The sequence below is a fragment of the Lasioglossum baleicum genome, chromosome 10 (genome assembly GCF_051020765.1).
Source record: "Lasioglossum baleicum chromosome 10, iyLasBale1, whole genome shotgun sequence".
Lineage (NCBI taxonomy): Eukaryota > Metazoa > Arthropoda > Insecta > Hymenoptera > Halictidae > Lasioglossum > Lasioglossum baleicum.
In genome coordinates, this window is record NC_134938.1 from 8,197,490 (window position 1) to 8,218,806 (window position 21,317).

The 21,317-nt window shown below is 33.9% G+C and overlaps 2 protein-coding genes across 11 annotated transcripts in view; one reads left to right on the plus strand and one right to left on the minus strand.

The window, feature by feature from the left end:
- Positions 1-13,218, plus strand: part of Atp8b (ATPase phospholipid transporting 8B) — a 113,182-nt gene extending 99,964 nt beyond the window's left edge. For 8 of the 10 annotated variants that reach the window (XM_076432058.1, XM_076432067.1, XM_076432063.1 and 5 more), the window contains 8 exons: positions 362-538; positions 1,620-2,361; positions 3,010-3,202; positions 4,854-5,005; positions 5,236-5,588; positions 6,434-6,659; positions 6,729-6,964; positions 7,507-13,218. In XM_076432058.1, coding sequence (XP_076288173.1) covers positions 362-538; positions 1,620-2,361; positions 3,010-3,202; positions 4,854-5,005; positions 5,236-5,588; positions 6,434-6,659; positions 6,729-6,964; positions 7,507-7,923 — 2,496 coding nt within the window. In that variant the 3' untranslated portion in view covers positions 7,924-13,218. The remainder of the gene's footprint in view (positions 1-361; positions 539-1,619; positions 2,362-3,009; positions 3,203-4,853; positions 5,006-5,235; positions 5,589-6,433; positions 6,660-6,728; positions 6,965-7,506) is intronic. The other 2 variants (XM_076432064.1, XM_076432066.1) reach the window with 2 other exon arrangements.
- A 3,945-nt stretch (positions 13,219-17,163) lies between these two features.
- Positions 17,164-19,603, minus strand: Cdk7 (Cyclin-dependent kinase 7). Its single transcript, XM_076432088.1, has 5 exons — positions 19,384-19,603; positions 19,073-19,132; positions 18,896-19,004; positions 18,030-18,475; positions 17,164-17,621 (listed from the first exon to the last, which is right to left on the minus strand). Exons 1-5 carry the CDS (start codon positions 19,435-19,437, stop codon positions 17,274-17,276), a joined length of 1,017 nt encoding a protein of 338 aa, XP_076288203.1. The 5' UTR covers positions 19,438-19,603; the 3' UTR covers positions 17,164-17,273.
- Between the last annotated feature and the right edge of the window lie 1,714 nt (positions 19,604-21,317).

The window sequence follows — 21,317 nt, forward strand, 5'->3', positions numbered from 1 at the left end:
TTTTATACGTGGGATAATAAAAGGGATCGAATGGATTAACGATAAAATTGGGTTGCGTTGAAGAGTAAAGAGAAATTGCACCCGGCGGGTGCATCGTTGCATTCAAATAAAAGGTAAGGTCATAGGAAGTTAGGAGGTATTATGACATATGATTTTTTCCTCTATCCTTTTTTTCTATTTTTATTCAAAAAAGAGCAGTAACTTGTCCCAGAATCACCCTGTATGTGTTCTCAGGGTCCAAGGAATGTAAATTGTTCAGTATTCTCTTTCTTGATAACAAAAAATCGAATCATCTCACAGTTTGGCCATATTTTGCATAAGTTTTCATGTACATCACTTAGCATGTGTGTGCTGCATGTAGACGGACAAAGCTGCCCAAACACCGACGATGAGATGGAAAAACGGTCAAGAATTTGTTCAAGTTTATACGCCGATAACTGGTCCGAGCGTACGTCTACTGGAACACGTGGACAGGATATCCAATATGTTTCCAGAACGAGGCATCTATGGCAGTTCGATGATTCCACATAAATTTTCAGTACGCATGTTAATCATTAATGCACACCTTCCGCCAAGCGAAGAGTGTTTCGTTCACTATCCTGTTCTCATCTATTGTTCCGTTTCTATGCTTTCTGTTGCAAGTAGATTTTACGCATGGTACTATTATTTGCACTAAACGCAATGATTATTCTCACTAAATGTCTCGCTTCTATACTCATTAGTACTAGGGATGGGATGAAGTTCTCAATTCAATGTTTGCAATGTTGAAATTACAATATTCTGAACGTTTTGCTAGCCTATTAAATGTTTTCATATCTCTTTGCTCAAAAATATACATTAATTAGGGTAAAGCTACTAGTTATCATGACCCACCCGGTTATCGGATACAAAACACACTTTTTAGAAATTGATCAAAATAATATGAAGTACCTAGTATTCCTTTAAACGTATTACTTTAAAAGTATTACAATAATTTTTGTTTAAGATATAGAAAACATTGGTTATAAAAATTATAGAAAATGCTAAGAAATTGTGACACACCAGAGGATAATAAACTATGATTTTACTGTGCTATGGCATAAAAAAAATTAATTAACTTCTTCTTGTGTCCGGTAAATAGTATCAGAACTTCGGGTTAAAATTTCATTAATATTTCATTTGCTTTTGAACAAAATCGTCCAGAAATTCCATAAATTCCAGAATGCCTTGAAACTAATAAAAAAACTTTCAAGTCATCGCTAAATATCCGGTAACTGGATAGGCATACCAAAATTTATGGAAAATTATCACGAATACATTGAAATGAATAACGATTCGGCAGCATACTTTATCCCATCTCGAGTTAGCATATTAGTTTGCATGCGTAGAACGCCACCATGGTTCGCTTAGATGAAACAAATTAATTGTTGACGATGCTTTGAGGAATTATAAAATTCTAACATCTTATGTGCCCGCTGACTTACACCAAATCTATTTATCTGGAGGCAAGGTATTTAACTTCGAGTTCTAGTATTTCCATTTCCACATACCGTCTTTTGTGTGTCGTAATTAACATTAAAATCGCGCAAAATCGTGAAACAATGGTGCAATTATAGTAACGTTCGACTGTGCTTTTACAGACATTACCGCCGTTAGATTTCTCGTTCAACAAAGACTACGAGCCGGAGTTCAAGTTCTACGACACCGCGTTGCTCGAGGCTGTGAAGAGGAACAACGAGGATGTTCACAGTTTCTTTCGGCTGTTGGCGCTCTGTCACACCGTTATGCCTGAGGAAAAGAACGGCAAGCTAGAATATCAAGCGCAGTCGCCAGACGAAGCAGCCCTTGTGTCCGCTGCGAGAAACTTCGGTTTCGTGTTCAAAGAAAGATCTCCGAACAGCATAACGATCGAGGTGATGGGCAACCGAGAAGTATACGAGCTGCTCTGTATCCTCGACTTTAATAACGTTAGGAAAAGAATGTCAGTGATCCTGAGAAGGGACGGACATCTTAGATTATACTGTAAAGGAGCTGATAATGTTATCTACGAACGGTTGAAAAAAGGAAGCGATGACATCATGGCGAAAACGTTAGATCATCTTAATAAATTCGCGGGCGAGGGCTTGAGAACATTGTGCCTTTCGGTCCGAGATCTGGACGAACAGTTCTTCAATGATTGGAAACAACGTCATCAAGAAGCTGCCCTCAGCCAAGAGAATAGGGACGACAAGTTGGATGCGATCTACGAGGAGATTGAGAAAGACATGACGTTGTTGGGCGCGACTGCCATTGAAGATAAGTTACAAGACGGTGTACCTCAAACTATTGCTAATTTAGGTCTTGCTGGTATCAAGATCTGGGTGTTAACTGGAGACAAGCAAGGTAAACATATAGATGATTACATTGGTGAACATTGCGTCTAACTGTTATGCAGTTTGTCCCACCTAAGGCTGAAGAACTACACTCCCGTCCATAAGTCACCGAACACTTATTCAAATTTGGATACAGACGATTTTTCGTTATTAAACGTGAACATGTAAATCAAATCTGACCAAAATATCCTATATTTTCTAAATTTTAATTCTCGTTCTTATATTTTTTAATTTTTTTTTTCAAGTTTAAGTGGCGTAATTGTTTCCCAATTTCGCTTCTAGAGCTGTCCATAATCATCCCACAATCTCTCAATCTCTTTCTTCCAACATTTATTCAAATAGTGTATGTATATATTTAATTTTTCATTCAAACTCGAAGCTTGTATTCTTTAATTACCATTTTGTTGAAGATAAATAAGTGTCCAGTGATTTATGGACGGGAGTGTATGTACTATTTCTGACAAAAAGTGTTTAATCACATAAATTGAATGTTCATGATGTAATGTGAAGATTCAGTTTTTTATGAACATTCTGAAAATGATAACAGCACGGTGGGACACTGTATAAGTGTACGGATATACCTGTACATTGTAAACATTCTTAAAACGATACAGCATGGTGGGACACTAGAGACTTATATGACTTTATCTGTACACAGAAACCGCTATCAATATTGGCTACTCCTGCCAGTTGTTGACGGACGACCTTACAGATGTCTTTATAGTGGATGCTACTACTTACGACGGTGTAGAGAATCAATTGACACGATACTTGGAAACAATCAAAACAACTTCCAGCCATCAAAATCGACCGACACTCTCCGTTGTCACATTCAGGTGGGACAAGGAAAGGTCAGGCACATGAAAGAGACGGAGTACAACCATTAACCTTCTCCATACCTACTTTCTGACTAATTAACGCATTTATTTTTCAAAGTTTCTCTCTCGTATTGAATGTGGCATCATGTTCTGTGTAACGCTTTCTTTGTCTGGTTATGCCTACGAAGCAAATTTGTTCAGATTTAGTTCTCTATCACTTTGACATCATGATGTACTGAGAAGTCAGAATTTTCGGATCAATGAGATATGTATGATATGAAACTCCTCTCTCGTTTAGCCGTCAACTTTTCTAATCACGTTTCCACTATGAAATGTCGAGCGGCTACAATATTATTTGGCATGCATTTCACGAAACTGTATAAAGATGTCGATAGACTCTATCGAACCTTGTCTTTCATTTCATTCGATTTGCTATGCATATAATGATATACTTTTCAAGTCTACCGTGACACAGAGAAGCATATACTTGCATGCAAAATTGAAGATACGTTTATCTATATATATATATATATATATTAGGGTGGCTCTTATTTACTCTTGTCAAACATTTTTGTCAAAATTTCTTTTACCGCACTTCCCAAAGTTGTTCCAAATAATTCAAAACGTGATTCAAAGTTTGAGTGCCCACCGATAACGGGAAAACGTGTCCCAAATGGATTAAACATTAAAATAATTAATTTAATGCTCATTTTCGAATATTTTCTAAACTATTTATCTGTAGATCTGGACAGACTGGGTCTTTTATGTCTTATTACTTTGCTACGATAAAAGATAATGAAACCACACTTCAATTTTCAAATTTCAGAAAAACCTTTTTGATTTTGTTTTACGAAAAAAAGTAACGAGACATAAAAGATACAGGTTTTGTTGTAAATAGTTCAGAAGATATTCGAGAAAAATGATTTTATGAGCATTAAATTAATTGTCTTTGTTTGATCCATTTGATTTTTTTACATATTCGGAACAACTCTGGGGGTGCTGTAAGAGAAATTCAAAAGTCGAAAATAAGGGCCACCCTAATATACATACGGAAATCAAGTTTCACCAAATATTCTCCATTTTTTGACAACTGAAAGATATTCGAACCATTTACCACATGCTTGTCGATTACTCTCTCTTTATAATGTAGATACTTCAGTATTAGTAGATTAGGTAACTAGTCTTCTTTCTTCTTAAATACTACAATCTTTCGTTTTGTACATTCTCAACGCCCCCCACGATTTTGTTTTTAACATTTATAGCCCAAACGAATAATGACAATTACCATGTGCTTGATACTCACTCCTTCTCTTTCTGTATGCTTAAAATTAATCTTAGTAATAATGATAATAACACGAAGAGTATGGTGCTCATGTCACGTTATTATATACATATACATACATATATATATATTGTAGTCCATGATACAGTGCACTGTGTGTATTGTTTATAATTAATGCGCATCGTTTCTTACATCCAAGGAAGCAGTTCAAGTTCCCCTTTTTCTTATGCAAGTAAAACTTAAATATTTTACCACCTATACATATTGTACTTGACAGCAGTTGCATAATTCAATTCACTTTTGTAAAAAAAGATACCAAGATTCAACTTTATCAAATCGAAGTGTTGCGTAAATACAGAACAGCTATCATTTAATATTTTCTTTTATATTTTCCATATACAGCAGTGACACTGAATATAATCCTAGCAGAGACGAACAAGATGAACATGAAATGGAACAGGCCACAGGATTCGCTGTAGTTATCAACGGGCATTCCTTAGTTCATGCGTTACATCCACAACTGGAACAACTTTTTCTCGATGTGTCAAGCCAATGTAAGTGAATCAAAATATTTGTATACACTAATATTCGGACACTCTTGGAAAGACGATAACTTTTTTAATATTGGACCTTACGATTTGAACTTTTTTGAAAAGTTAGAGCAATTAATTTACTGCATGATGCGAAAAGAAATTTTTTCGAAAATTGCAAATATTCAGTCCGAACTGCACTTGTGAACACATTGGTAGGAAATATTAAAAATGTTATTATGGCAAAATTTCAGGTAAAGCTGTGATATGTTGTCGCGTGACACCCTTACAAAAAGCAATGGTCGTCGAGTTAATCAAGAAAAATAAAAATGCTGTGACCTTGGCGATTGGGGACGGTGCTAATGACGTTTCAATGATCAAGACAGCTCACATTGGCGTTGGCATCAGTGGTCAAGAAGGACTGCAAGCTGTGTTGGCATCCGACTATTCGATAGGACAATTTAGATTTCTGGAAAGACTGCTCCTCGTTCATGGTAGATGGTCGTACTATAGAATGAGCAAATTTCTTAGGTATTTTTTTTACAAGAACTTCGCGTTTACGCTATGCCACATCTGGTTTGCCTTTTTCTGCGGATTCAGCGCACAGGTACAGCCATCTCTTTATTTATTAGGCGTTTTGTCGATGTAGTATTACATCGAGTCATAAATAATTTCCGATGCAGCTAGGTAGAATCTGTTGTAAAAACGGAAATTATTTGTGACTAGACCTAATATATTATCACTAGACTATGGATATTTATGCAATTTTCAATTTTTCTAGCAAATTTTAACCCTTTGCACTCTGAGGAATGTTAACTCGAAAATTATATATTTCTTCCGACTTATAACGTTTCCATTCTCTATGATTTAAAAAATTTTATGGATATATGAAATTGATATAATACCTAATGCAATACTTAAATGTTTACAATACATATAATATAATGTAAACAATATTTTGAGTAACGGTACAGCAATTTTTAAGCTACATTAATTTTTAAGTACAGCAATTCCATCGAATTTAATATTCTAGTATTTTTTGAAAATTTCTCCAGAAGCCATAAATGCATAAAGATCCGCAGTCTAATTGTCACTAAACCTACCGAGCATTAAAATGTGTCTGACTTATGCTGTTGCCCTATAAAAATGACAAGATTCAATCCATTTAATTTCAATCATTTCAAATTACAAGATTTTCATCATCTCAATAATAATAAAATAAAATATATAAAACCGATCGTTTGACCGATACTGGTAGGTTTAGTGTTAATAAAACGAAATGATGATTGTAAGGCGAATGTGACTTACAAAATTCCTTTGTCGAGCGATCAGTTCCAAAGTCGAGTGTTGTGATATGAATTCTCTTTTTATTCTGATTTATCCTACGTTCCATTGAAACGTTCATTTGCAGATAATACTGTCATATTCTCATACATGTTTTTCTCTTTACAGACTGTATTCGATCCTATGTACATTTCTGTGTATAATCTCTTTTATACATCATTACCTGTAATGGCAGTTGGTATATTCGATCAAGACGTGAACGATAAGAACAGTTTGTTATATCCGAAACTCTACGCACCCGGATTACAAAATTTGCTTTTCAATAAGAAGGAATTTTGCTGGAGTGCCATACACGGTTTTTTTGCTAGCTGCGTGTTATTTTTGGTTCCATATGGTAGGTTCGAAATTTTTAATTCAGTCTCGGAGCGAATTATGTGAAATAATGAAATATTATAATGTTCAGGGACATACAAGGATGGAGTATCACCAAAGGGCTATGTACTTTCTGATCATATGCTGCTAGGAAGTGTCGTAGCCACCATATTAGTCATAGTTGTGACCGTTCAAATAGCCCTTGATACATCGTATTGGACGATCGTTAATCATATTATGGTTTGGGGCTCGCTTATTTGGTATTTTATTTTAGACTATTTCTATAACTTCGTCATCGGCGGTAGTTACGTTGGAAGTCTTACTATGGTATGTAAACACTTCTAAACTCTCGAAAAAAACATGATCTTAAGGAGGTGTTCTCTTTTCTAGATAAAAGATCAATCTAGACCGCTGTCTCCCTCAAAAGTCCTATTTTTACGTTTACGAGGTGTAATTTGCATTTTTCGGCAGCATGTAGCTTAGGATGGCTCTTATTTACTCTAAACAAAAGTTTTTGTCAAAATTTCTTTCAAGTTATATGCTTCTCTGTGTCTTGGTAGACTTGAAGAAAAGAAACGGAATTTAAATCTGAGAATATCAGTATATCATTATATGCATAACAAATCGAATGAAATGAAAAACAAGGTTCGATGGAGCTCATCAACATCTTTTATCAATAAACATTAGCGTGTATTTTTTGCACCCTTGCAATCCTGGAAAGGAGAACACTCCCTTAAGAGAACTTGGTTGCTCACTATAGTATTTGCTTCTTAAAAATGAATAACTCTCCACTCAGCAATGCTTCAATTATTTTGTGTTGCTGCTCTGCGCTGTAAATATTTCATAGACGTTCGTACGTGTTCTTTCAGGCGATGTCCGAGCCGACGTTTTGGTTCACTGCGGTGATTTCATGTATCATACTGGTAATACCTGTGCTGTCGTGGAGATTCTTCTTCATAGATGTTAGGCCAACTTTGTCCGATAGGGTTAGGCTAAAGCAAAGGCTGGCACAGCTACGTTCCCGCCAGAGTCAGGACATACTTCGTACACCATCGACGAGGCGAACAAGGCGGTCTCTTCGTTCAGGATACGCGTTCGCGCATCAAGAAGGTTTCGGTAGACTCATCACGTCTGGAAAGATCATGCGAAAATTACCGAACGGTTCGGACTTTAAGTTCGCTATGCCGTTCACGAACAATACCAGCAAACAAGTTAGTGTCGCCACCACGTCACCAAAGGACAATGCATCCAAAAATTCGCACACACTGGATACTATTAATCTATAATCTGGGCATTAAGTTATAAGTCTTTCCACGATCCGTTCAGCTCCGGATAAATGATTCTCGGCGAACCACGTAAGCAATTACGCAACAAAGCTATCGAATCATTTGCAAACGAATTTCTCCGGTTATTCTTTGTCCGATTAGGCAATTAATTTCATTGTACGTGCAATCCGTTCTCACGTTCTACACACGATACGCCAACTCTTTGTACTTGTGTCGCAATAAGTGGAAAAACTATTCGCTGGCTTATTAGGCTCGGTCGTTCTCGTGTTGATGCTTACAAAAACTTCAGTAATCGAATTTCATAAGACAATAAAGTATTAATGGTTTACGTAAGAAATTCTACACGTCTAGTAACAACTTGAAAGTACTATTTCTTTTTTTCTTTCACTGAAAATTACTGTTGTTTGGAGGTCATTCGACTAAAATGCATTTTTTACGGAATCCGTTGATATTCTAGACTCTGCGAGATTCCATTTTATGTTGCCAATTTATTTGTAAATGTACATGGAATTTACCAATTTATCAGACAGCACAAGACCGGTTCCATTTTTTCATTTGTTTTTGAAAGTGGTCGTACACCAGTATACTTTCGGTTTAATTTGTCAAGTAAAATTTACGTCAATCGAAAAGAGTCTGGAATGAAAACGATCTCGAATTTGAAGGCATTATTGAATTGTTAATAGTGACCTCCGACAGACTCTCAAATAGAGCACACGAAGAAAAATGCACAGGCTGATTTATGATTATACATTTTTCCTTCGGAAATAACCTGAACTACACATGAATACTTTTTTCAAGACTTTCTTCTTCTTTCTTTCTCTCATCTCTAGAAATTTGTGAACGAAGAGTCCTTCCATGATGGCGATCAGTATAGTCAACAAGATGAAATTAATCACGTACACTTCCGTCCATAAATCACCGGACACTTACTTATCTTCCAGCTTGATTCGATTGTTTCCTTTTGATTAGATGTAGCTGTTATACGATAATATTTGATTGCAAAATTAAATATATGTGTATACTATTCGAATAAATGTTGAATTATAAGAATAATAATTAAAATTCAGAAAGTATAGGACATTTTGGTCAGATTTGATTCACATGTTCTCTACATTGGAAAAAATTAGGAAGTACCATTTTTATTTTGTAATATAGGTCCTTTGATAACAAAAAATCGTCTGCATCCAAATTTGAATAAATGTCCGGCGAATTATGGATGGGAGGTACGATTTTTTCTTCTACCATGATTAATAGGCTGCGGATTTTATGCATTTATGAGAAAAATGAGTAGGCGATATACAGAAGAGTAAAACCATCAGAAGAATTTAAGACGATCATTACGTTGTTTTGGACACACTCAAATTATTACATTTTAATTACGCGTGCAATATTTACAATATCAAAACTTTAAATTTAGTGTTTCAAGGGTAAACAAAAAGGTGTCGACCGCACTAGCAGATATTTATTTTATTGGTTAAAAAATTTATTTATGTTAGAGTTGATGTGATACAGTTTGATGAGTCTTGTATTTCGTGCAATTAACACAGACAATTTTCATTTCACATACAGATCTGCAGTCTAATGATTACATTCCCGAAAGACAAGGTTTCCGACGAGCTAATAGAGAATTCTAAGTAACCAAAGGTGAAGTCAATTTTGCGAAATCTATTTCCGTAGAATTCCATTTGTTTTGTTATTAGATCAGTTCCTCCTTTAGTTGCGATTTATTTACCATTCAAGCCGAAATAGGAATTGCATAATGAATGATCTGCTTGTACAGGACAGCCAACGATTTCATCAGACTACACGCCATTCCTAACAAAATTATTTCGACTTTTCTTCTATTAAAATAACATCTAATGAAACATCTATAATATATTATTTCAGCCATTAATTTCAGTTAATCGATTGCTACTTTGTTAAAGAAGTGACACCTACAGCGGCAATGAATCGACCTCGTATATCGTAATGTATATTTGTGTGTGTGTGTGCGCACACACTTATCAGAAAATCAAAAATACGTAGATTCTTCAATATTCTTTCGTTTCTTTTCCTTAATATTTGTATAGTCGTGAAATCTCGTTTGATTTACGAGTCAATTTCCTGTTGATGCGAATAGACGACTCCAATTTCAAAGAAGTGACATGAAAATATAACGCAATAATAGGACAAAACATAATTTGTATGATCATGACACTCCCTGTGTACATATGTGTAGAGGTGTCGAAAAAAATCAAGTAATATTCCTACATGTATTATAAACTGTCCTACTATGAATATGATTGCTGTAAAAAAATGAACATGTTTACAGTTTACATAATATACTATATATCGCGGGTGTCCCAGACCACCCGTACTACCCATTTATAATCTATAAAATAGGTTATTTTCAAAAATTCAAAGTGTTTCTTTTATAAATCAGATGCGTTCTATCAAATGGTGATATTTTTAACTTCCGGTTTCGGCCGAAAATAGGTGATTGAGACCGGAAGTTACATTTTTCAAATGCAACATGGTATTTTTTATCACGGATTCTGATTCTATGCGAAAAAACAAGAAACTTTTGTCTGAAATATTTTTTCAAAAAATGTCATTTTATGTCTTTTAAGTAACCTTCAAAATGAGTCTTGGCGAAATAATGTTTTCACTATCTGCTCTTGGCATAACCCAGAAAGATGCCAGAAAGATGGCAAAAGATCATCGAACAAAGTGGAAAATATTTTATTGATTAAAGTTGATTGCTTGAATAAAAAAATTGGGCTATATTACACAGATAGTGAAAACATTATTTCGCCAGGACTCATTTTGAAGGTTACTTAAAGGATATAAAATGACATTTTTTGAAAAAATATTTCAGACAGAAGTTTCTTGTTTTTTCGCATAGAATCCGAATCCGTGATAAAAATTACCATGTTCCATTTGAAAAATGTAACTTCCGGTCTCAATCACCTATTTCCGGCCGAAACCGGAAGTTAAAAATATCACAATTTGATAGAGCGCATCTGATTTATGAAAGAAACACTGAATTTTTGAAAATAACCTATTTTATAGATTATAAATGGGTGGTACCTGTGTACACAGGTACATGGGTGGACACAGGGTGTCTGGGACACCCTGTATATATATATATATAAAAGTATATGTATGCATCTGCATACATATGTATGTATACATACATACATACATGCATGTGCATATATGTAATACATGTATATATATACACGTATAAATAAAAAAAACATAGTTATGATGATAATTGCCTTTATAAAATATAAATACAAGAAACAATTAAAATTACTGTATCATAGTATCAACTGTAAATATTTTAAAGAGATATATAATATATATATATGTATACATACATATATATACATATATATATTATATTAAATGTTAAGTATACATTTTTTAAAAGAAAGTAATATATAGGTAGATCGATTTAAACAACAACAACAAAAAATGATACGAAAATAGTAGCTATATTATATTATACTACTGCGGATAATGTTTGCCTTGGACTGACTATTGAGTATATATATATATATAAATATATGCATATATATATGTATATATATATATGTATCATATAATAAACTAAAAAAAAAAACAGTAGTAAACAATGAAATATGTATTTCTACTTTTAATATTACAATGAATTGTAGGGAGGTATAGTCTGTATTGGGAAAGTGTGTTCCGCAAAAGAACTTTTTTTATTTGAACAGAGACATAGGGATTTATTGCTTTCGAACATTGTGCCTAATCGAGAAGCTACACAGAGTGTTTCACGTTGCAATGATACATTTCGTTCTGTTTCTACACTACTCTGAACTGTGTTTCTCTTATTAGTTGATTGATATTGATACGTTACCGTCTCGAATTCTTGAATTACTATCGTTAATATCGTAAATTCGTTTTCTCGATTCCCTGAGAAAGATACACGATAACATCTCTACGTAAACTCTATTCTACTTGGTAACACAGCGATGCAGAGTTACTCGAGCAGAGAAAACATTCAGCCGATAAGACTGCTGCATTTGTATTTTCTCCGCTTGGAAATGCAGAAGCAACGGGACAAGAAATGAAACAGTAGTAGCTTTCAGAATTAGTTTACTTCTTTGTTATAAATTCGAATAGCTTTTACGTACGATAAACATACGATGTTATTTCTGTTTGTTTAGTTTCTTTCTTTTTTTTTTCATTGAATATAGAATAAAAACGTTCTTCAAGTGAAACTTATCAATCAAGAATTGAGACATTCAAACTGAATTATGTATAATAACAAAAAGTTGAACTTTCAATAACGATACGAAATGGACTGAAGAATAATTTTACAAAGTATTTATAAAACGAGGGAAGAGTTGTGGAATCATCTTCAACATTCAAAAAACCAAAATGTACCGTGCTAAAAAGAAAAAAATGCTGTTCGTGTTCGCGAGAATTGCGAGCATGTTCATCTTTATAGTCGGAGAGACAGATGATAGTCGTCTAGAGAGAACAAGCAAATGCACCGCCTATATTTTTCGTCTAAACTGATTTATATATACATTTACTTTATAACACTTCTTGCTAAGTAGTATTCGGAGATGTGATATTATTATTACGGTCAGCTATATCATAACGTATGTATTACTTATTTTAAATCCGTGAATGGACATAGTTTCGTTTTAATTTGCGATTAAACATTCTTGTCGTAGAATCGAGCTACCATGATTTTTAAATAATATAGAGTAACATCAAACCACGATATTTACATTTCAGTTGAACGAAAGTTTTTATGCCGTTTCTATAAAGATATACACCGGTGCGAATTAAATCCGATGGATCCACGTTGATCTCTCCCGCGAAGGATTGAAATGTACTAATATTGTTTAAAGATCTTGGTAAATATTGACTTAATGTAAAAAAAAAATACTAAGAAATTAAGGAAAATAAGCATTATAAGGTAGTTCATAACATGTTGTTGGTTGCATAAGTTGTTACATATGTTACTTTAAATACTGAATCAAATGTCTAGAAAACAAACTGCGAAGAGCAAATTGTCTGCTGCATGTGCTCTATAGACTGCGCATCGATTACTGCTTCAAAATATTTGCTTAGGACATAGTATATGATTTAATGAACCGAACAAAAGAAAAAAAATAAGAAAGAAATGACAATTAGTAACTGGACTGCGGATCTTCGTGCAAAATAAAAATTGTCTGCATCGATCGCAAGGAATAGAAACTAAGTTGAATAATGTTATCTCTTCCTTTAATTGAATTTTAAAAATTTTCCAACAATCTTGACTTTCGTGCATGAAGATCCGCAGTCTAATTGTAACTCTGGTAAACATATACGATTGCGGAATCTTGGTTGCATTTCATGCCCAGGGAATGATCCTTCGAAAACTGTTTTTCAAGTACGTGTTCTCTATGGGATTCTAACGTAAGACAATAATATCAACAATTAAAGAGTTATTAAAAAAAAAGCATCATAATTCATAATATCTTTGTCCCGGTGATGTTTCTCCAAGAATTTCGTTTCGTTTTGACGTTTGTATATATCTGGAGAAGATGTATGTTTCTGTTTCTTCTTTTACGATACTATGTCCTATGTACTGTTTGCGATGTATCCTATTTTATGTACTGAATAATGCATCCTATTTAAAAAAAAAGGTACGAGCCCTATACTGGATTAAGGGATGTTTTACAAACATGTTACACGTGTAGGGCGATGCTGAAGGGCATAATAAAAGAAATGCTAATGTTATCGAATACAATGTTCCTTGCAAAGTGCACGCAGGATAGGGAGATAGTGTATACAAACACGAGAAACATTAAATCTATTAATAGTTATGTTACAATTTCAAGCGGTGGTGACTTTAACGGACGATTACGTATTTAATCGAATGATTGAAATTGATTTTTTCTGTTTTGCAATTAATTACTACAGTTGTCACGCTCAAATAATAATGTTCAGTTAACGTATGACACACGCATACACACGTACACACATACACATGTGTCACAAACGATAAAACAAAAAAGAGTAGCGGCAGTTTTTCATTTTTATGTTCGAGACGAACACGCCGATAACGAGAAAGAGGAAGAGTAACGGTTTACTTTTTTGTAAATCGCACTAGATAATGTTTTCTGGTTTTATACTACACTCTGTGTAATATCGATTTTGTAAATCTAACTCTATTGCTTTAAGTATACATATATATATATATCGTGTACAGTAAAAAAATCTACATCTTAAGTGTATTATTTTTTATGTGTAAATAACTGGCACGAAAGGACAGATTTATGTTGTAAAAAGAAAGAAACATAGTAAAGTATTAGTACATTGTACACCATTCAACAAAAAAAAAGAAAAAACAAATTCTGTAAACTGCTTTTTTTCTGTAGATCTTCCTTGTCGGTAGTATTACAATGGTAAATACTACGATTTTCTCCACTTCGTTCCCAAACAAAAAATAAGATTTGCTCGTATCTTTGCGTTCTCGTTTACACCGGAAATTGCGGTAATTGTTATGCTGTTTCGTTTCCTTGAGTCCGGCGAACATTGACACAGGTTTTTGAAAGTTAAAGAGAACATGGGGGGCACTTCACTTGTTGAAAAGGAGACTGTCGCGTAGTCGTTAATTATAGTTCGATCTGAAAAAGAAGGGACCACAGTAGGGTTGTTACTTTTCTGGAGCTTTGACTCTTCGAGGATTCAAAGGAACGAAGGGAACTTCGAAGTGTTCGAAGTCTTCGAGTCATATGAAAAGTTGTCACTTACGAGTTCCATGTTACGTAATGATTTTTGATGAATAAGAATACAAATACAACCAGTTATAAAAGATATATTTATTGTACGAATAAAAAGAACTCAACTCTGTTTTTTTAAATGGAGCGGTTTGGTTTTTTATTTATATTCTGATAGAGTGTCTTTCAAGACAAACTCAATGACCTATTATGAAGATCCAATAGAAAATAAATTGTCTAAAAACACTCTTCGAATACTTCAAATATTTCTTTTAATCTTCTAAAAACTTCGACTCTCATCACTAGACTGTGGGTCTTTATGCAAAATAAAAATTGTCTGTATCGATTGCAAGAAATAATGATTTTAATAGAGGAAAAGTCATATATTGACACCTTCAATTTGAAAAATTCTGAATTTCATCTACTTAATTTCGATATAAATGCATAATATAATGTAGAAGTTTCATAATTGTAAAAGTTTCAAAATTTTCGACCTTCGAAGGAAAGTAACAGCCCTAGACCACAGTACTACAATACGTTCTAACGTGTTTTAGGAGATTACTTGCCTTTGAATTGGTATTATTCTGAAGCATTTAATTATATGTTTTTCAACCTTTGAAACATGAAAGTGGAAATTAAACACATTCTACTGATTTCCTAATACCAGAATTTCATTTCATAGATTCCAATTGTACATTCAATGTGGTAATCTTCTAACGCATATATCTTTGAATTACCATACGGTTGATTTAGATAGAGCCTCCAGCATAGCACTTTCATGTCAAGAAAATATATGGAAGGACGATTAAATGTTGCTTCAGTATTTAAGTATGCACATGTTGTCTTAAGTTATGCTTTTAATGTAACTAATATACGTACACGGGTCTGAAACGGATTTTGTTACAGAATTCTGTATATTTATACAGATATATTTATATCGGAATACGAGATTGTATATCGATCCATTATCATAAATAATTCCATAGCGAACGTACCATCTCTCAAATCAAAATTCGAAAGTATCGAATTCGCGTTCTTGTCAAGGAAAATTGATAGATTTTGTACTTTCGATTCAATTGTATTTATGTTCTTGTTACCCATCAGTATTGATTAGGTTTATGTATATGTGTAATAATTATATATATATATATATATATTTCAAGTTGTGCACGGATGTTAGTTAGCAACTGATTGAAAAGATACAGTCGCTGGTGAACAGTACTCGTAAAAACAAAAAGACTATTTACAGAATTATTGTCGCGATAGAGAGAACGTACGAGAGGAACACAAGCTCCTTTCTTTCTGGAAAGGGAATATAATTATTTGTAAGGGGGAAAGAAAACGTTACCGTTTATAATAGCCAACAGTTCCCACAAATAAAAGAACAAATGTTGACGGAGCATCGCAGATAGAAGTGAGAAAAAAAATTTGGTAATATTTGTACTTATGGAAACGAAAAATGGAATGATTACTCTTGCCGCAAACGAAAATACGCTGCGAAATGTTATTACAGTTTTAATAATTTTGTTATCCGGCGTGTAAGCTTCCTCGAAGCTACCGAGATTCAACTATTTCCACCGGTTACGAAATTGTTCACGTATTAAACATTTCTTACTAGTTTCTAAGTTAATAAAATTACTGCAGCATAATGTTGTATTTTTCAAAGACGCAGTGTTATTTCAACCCGTGGTTGTCCTTATCCTTTCTCTATGAATTTTTGTCATCGATCAAGGGATCATTTAACCCTTAGCACTCGAAAAATTGCTGTATCGTTATTTAAAATACAATAAATAATTGGCATCTAGACAATTATTAAACATTCAAGTATTATGCGAGGTATTATATCAAGAGACAGTCGATTTCACGCATTTATAAAACTAGAAAAATTTAAAAATGTACTGACATTGTCTTGAGAAAATAAACTTCCACTTCACTCCAGTTTGTTGCAATTCAGGTACAAAATTTTTATTTTGCATAAAGATTCGCTGTCTATATATCAATTTCGTATCCACCAAATTTAAAAATCATTGAGAATGGAAATATTCTAGGTCGGTAGAGATGTTTAATTTTCCAGTTAAGATAGCTCAGAGTGCAAAAGGTTAATTATTGCAAACAACCGACATTTCCGACTAGTACACTAGTCAATTATTAATCGATTGAAACCGAGGTGGTTCGTATGATCGAATAAAATAAAATTAAAAAGAGCGTCGAGAAGTTTCGAAGGTTTAAATGTAAATTTTCATCATGTTCACATATATTTTTATAAATTAGTTAAAATAATATTAATAAAACAATATTCAAGACGAGTGTGTACCATGTACTGGAATGAATACTTCAATGCTTGATATTTTACATTTCGTTCGATTATTCAATAATCTCGTAACAAAAATACATTAATTCGCTATCACTATTTCGAGCACGCAGTAAATATTGTTTCCTATCGTATCTTACGATTACCGACCATTTGCACATAATTAGTTTCTAGTAAAAATGACACTACTCTTCGATCTTGTCTTTTTTTCAACTGTATATATTACACTTGCTAAATCAGTAACAAAAACAATGTTAACGAATTACTGGTCGTAACAATTTACAATTAATTCTAGCCGAAAGTTTTAGTTAAAACTGTAATCTTTTCGCAAGCGATGCACCATCCATCGATTCGAGTAACTTCCTTTTTAGATTAGGTTTTTCCTCTGGTTGCCGTTTCACAGATGTAGGGAGAGGCAGTCTAGGTCCAGGTGTTGGTGCTGGTTTATTACTGAAGTATGGCATTTGGAGAGCCTGGTCGCATGTACATCTTTCCAGAGGATTTACGTTTAAAAAGCTAGCGATTAAATCCAAGAGATCATCGCCAGCTGCAGTGAATATGTGTTTCAATGGTGTTCCAGGAAATGGTTTGAATTGAATAAAATCTGGTAGTTCAGTCATTCCTGGCCACGTTTCTTCCGTGGGCGTGCCCAGTGTCTGAAAGTTGCATAAAAATAAATTTAAACAAACTTGGAACAACATTATCACTAGACTGCGGATCTTTATGCATTTATATGACTTCTAAAAATTTTCAAAAAATGCTAGCATATAAAATTCTACAGAATTTAATACAATTTTAGTTATTCCAGATCCATAAAGGCTACTACCACTGAAAATAAGATTTTATTTCTTCCAACTTTCTCGAAATTTGCCAACAAAAATTAAAAATTGCATGAACATCTGCAGTCTAATTATTATGGTCGCTAATATTAGGCTGGAGGGAAAGTTCTGTCGTATTTGAAATAAGCAGGTAGTAAACATCTATTTTTATAAATTGCTTCAAATGTTTTCTTTAAAATACGACAGAACTTTCCCTCCAACCTGATAGATGTATAAAAACAACACCTGAAATATCCTAGTGAGTTGATCTAAATCAGACTCTCCGGGTAAAAACGGTACTCTTAGTAAAAGTTCTGCTAATATACATCCAACGGCCCACATATCTATCCCAGCTCCGTAGAGTCTTGCTCCATACAATAATTCTGGTGATCTATACCATCTGGTCACCACTTGATGGGTGTTTATCCTATTCGGCGAACCAAAAAATTTAGCAAGACCGAAATCGCCAATCTTTAATACACCTTCCCCATTGACAAGTAAATTGTTCGGCTTTAGATCTCTGTGGAGTATCCAGTTATAATGCAGGTAATCTAGACCTTGCAGAGTTTGAATCATATACGCTTTGATATTCGCAGAAGTTAACACGATATTGTTGTCCTTTATTATGATTTCCAAATCTGTGTCCATAAAATCGAACACCAACGACACGTTCGACTTATGGCCGAAAACATCTGAAATAAAAGTAGGTTTGTATAGTAATTATTAGACTGCGGGTGTTCACGCAATTTGTAATATTTGTAGACGAGTTTTAAAGAACTTGAATCAAATAAAATCCTATTTTCATTGGTAATAGCTAGACTGCGGAGATCTTTATGCAAAATAAAATGTTCTGCATTTGTTGTGGAAAGCAGGAATAAAATGAAAATTGATTTCATCTCTTAATGGCTTTGTTACATTAAACAGAACATCATAATATTCTTAAATTTTTCTAATCTTTTACTGTTTTATACTTCACGCAACCAATTTCTTTATAAATGCATAAAGATCCGCAGTGTAGTAATAATATTTGTGGATTCAAAATAAATAAAAATCATACTGAATTCGTACTTTGTACAGTTAACAATGAACTACAGTGAATACTGATAGTATACCTAGCAATCCAATCACATTATCGTGCTTCAGTTCTTGCAATAATTTAATTTCTCTCAGAGCTGTTCTGTTTATTCCATCTCTAGCTTCTGCACGGCTTCCAACTTTAATCTACAATCATACCAAGCAAATAATACAATGTCCAACGTTACAAATTGATGTAAAGTATATATGCAAACCTTTTTTACAGCAACAATTTTTGACGTTTCAATATCTTTGGCTTTGTAAACAGTGGCAAACTGAAATAGTGATAAATATTAACATGCATATATAACACCAAGAGGACAAACCAAATCTAATTACTAGACTCTGTCGATCTTTATGCAAAATAAAAATGTTCTGTATTGATTGTGGGAAGCAGTAGTTAAATAAAAATACATTTTATTTAACTAAGATTAACTTAAATTTTTTATATCTTTCATCATTTTATATTTTATCCAATTAATTTCTTCAAAAATGCATAAAGATCTGCAGTCTACTAATTACTAACCTGTCCTTCTCCTAAAAAATCAATTTTCTCGTATCTTCGTAACTTTTCCGTCATATTGCGCGTTTATCTGGTTTGCCAAGTTTTAACTGAATATAGACTGCTTTATTTAGACAATTTTTTTCAAAATACGCGTTAGTGGATGCAAACGTAAACCGAGTAACGCGTCACTGTGTTCGGCAGTTTACACGTGTGCCAGCACGTGTTACCTAGTGGGCGCGCCGCTCAGCGCGCAGTCGCAGTGAGTCGTGCAGCAACTGCAGTTGCAGTTGCAGTCACCGACGAGATTGGACGAGATGCTGTCATTGTTGTCTAATAAAAGCAAATAAAAGTCGAGGACAAAAAATTTCTAGAAATATTGTACACAAATAATTTTAGGAAAATCAATTCCTACTTCAAATTTTATATAAGATACCGTTTAATATGTATACAATACAAACATTTCATGTATGAATTTACAATGAATGAATAAAGACAATGTAATAAAAAGAGTATCGGCGTAAATATTTATTCAACCATAAATTTCTCTCGATCCTCCCACTTGTCGTAGAGTGACACAACTGATTTCCGCAAAAATTTATTCACGTCTAACTTTTCATTGAATCACACTACTGATTTGGAATTGCTAAAATAGCAGAACTTTGAAAAATAGAAATTTCCGGCCGTCTGACTTGTCGTTGACTTGTACTACTGAAATTCAGGATACCTCCTTCGATATCATGTGCTCCTAATACGAAACTCAATTTTCGAGATTTTCGAAATTTTTCGCCAATTTTCGACCGTCTGACTTATCGTTGACCTGCACTACTGAATTTCGTGCCACCTCCTACGATATCATGTTCTCCTAATACTTTCTCAATTTTCGAGATTTTCGAAAATTTTCGGCCGTCTGACTTGTCGTTGACCTGCACTACTGAATTTCGTGCCACCTCCTGCGATATTATGTTCTCCTAATACTTTCTCAATTTTCGAGATTTTCGAAAATTTTTCGACCGTCTGACTTGTCGTTGACTTGTACTACTGAAATTCAGGATACCTCCTTCGATATCATGTGCTCCTAATACGAAACTCAATTTTCGAGATTTTCGAAATTTTTCGCCAATTTTCGACCGTCTGACTTATCGTTGACCTGCACTACTGAATTTCGTGCCACCTCCTACGATATCATGTTCTCCTAATACTTTCTCAATTTTCGAGATTTTCGAAAATTTTCGGCCGTCTGACTTGTCGTTGACCTGCACTACTGAATTTCGTGCCACCTCCTGCGATATTATGTTCTCCTAATACTTTCTCAATTTTCGAGATTTTCGAAAATTTTTCGACCGTCTGACTTGTCGTTGACTTGTACTACTGAAATTCAGGATACCTCCTTCGATATCATGTGCTCCTAATACGAAACTCAATTTTCGAGATTTTCGAAATTTTTCGCCAATTTTCGACCGTCTGACTTATCGTTGACCTGCACTACTGAATTTCGTGCCACCTCCTACGATATCATGTTCTCCTAATACTTTCTCAATTTTCGAGATTTTCGAAAATTTTCGGCCGTCTGACTTGTCGTTGACCTGCACTACTGAATTTCGTGCCACCTACTTCGATATCATGTTTTCCTAGTAGAAATCCAAAAATTTTCGAAAATCTCGAAAATTGAGAAAGTATTAGGAGAACATAATATCGCAGGAGGTGGCACGAAATTCAGTAGTGCAACTCAACGACAAGTCAGACTATCAAAAATTCTTCTCCATTTTAAATTTTCCAAGTTGTTAATCTAATTATACTATCGGATATTCGTGTACAGGGTGACAAAAAAGAACACTAACTGTTGTAACTAATATTCTTTATTATTCATTGAAAAAATTACAAAATTAGAATATTATATCGTATATTGTGGTGAAATGAGAAGATTCCTGGTTGGAATACGATGACGTAGGTACGAA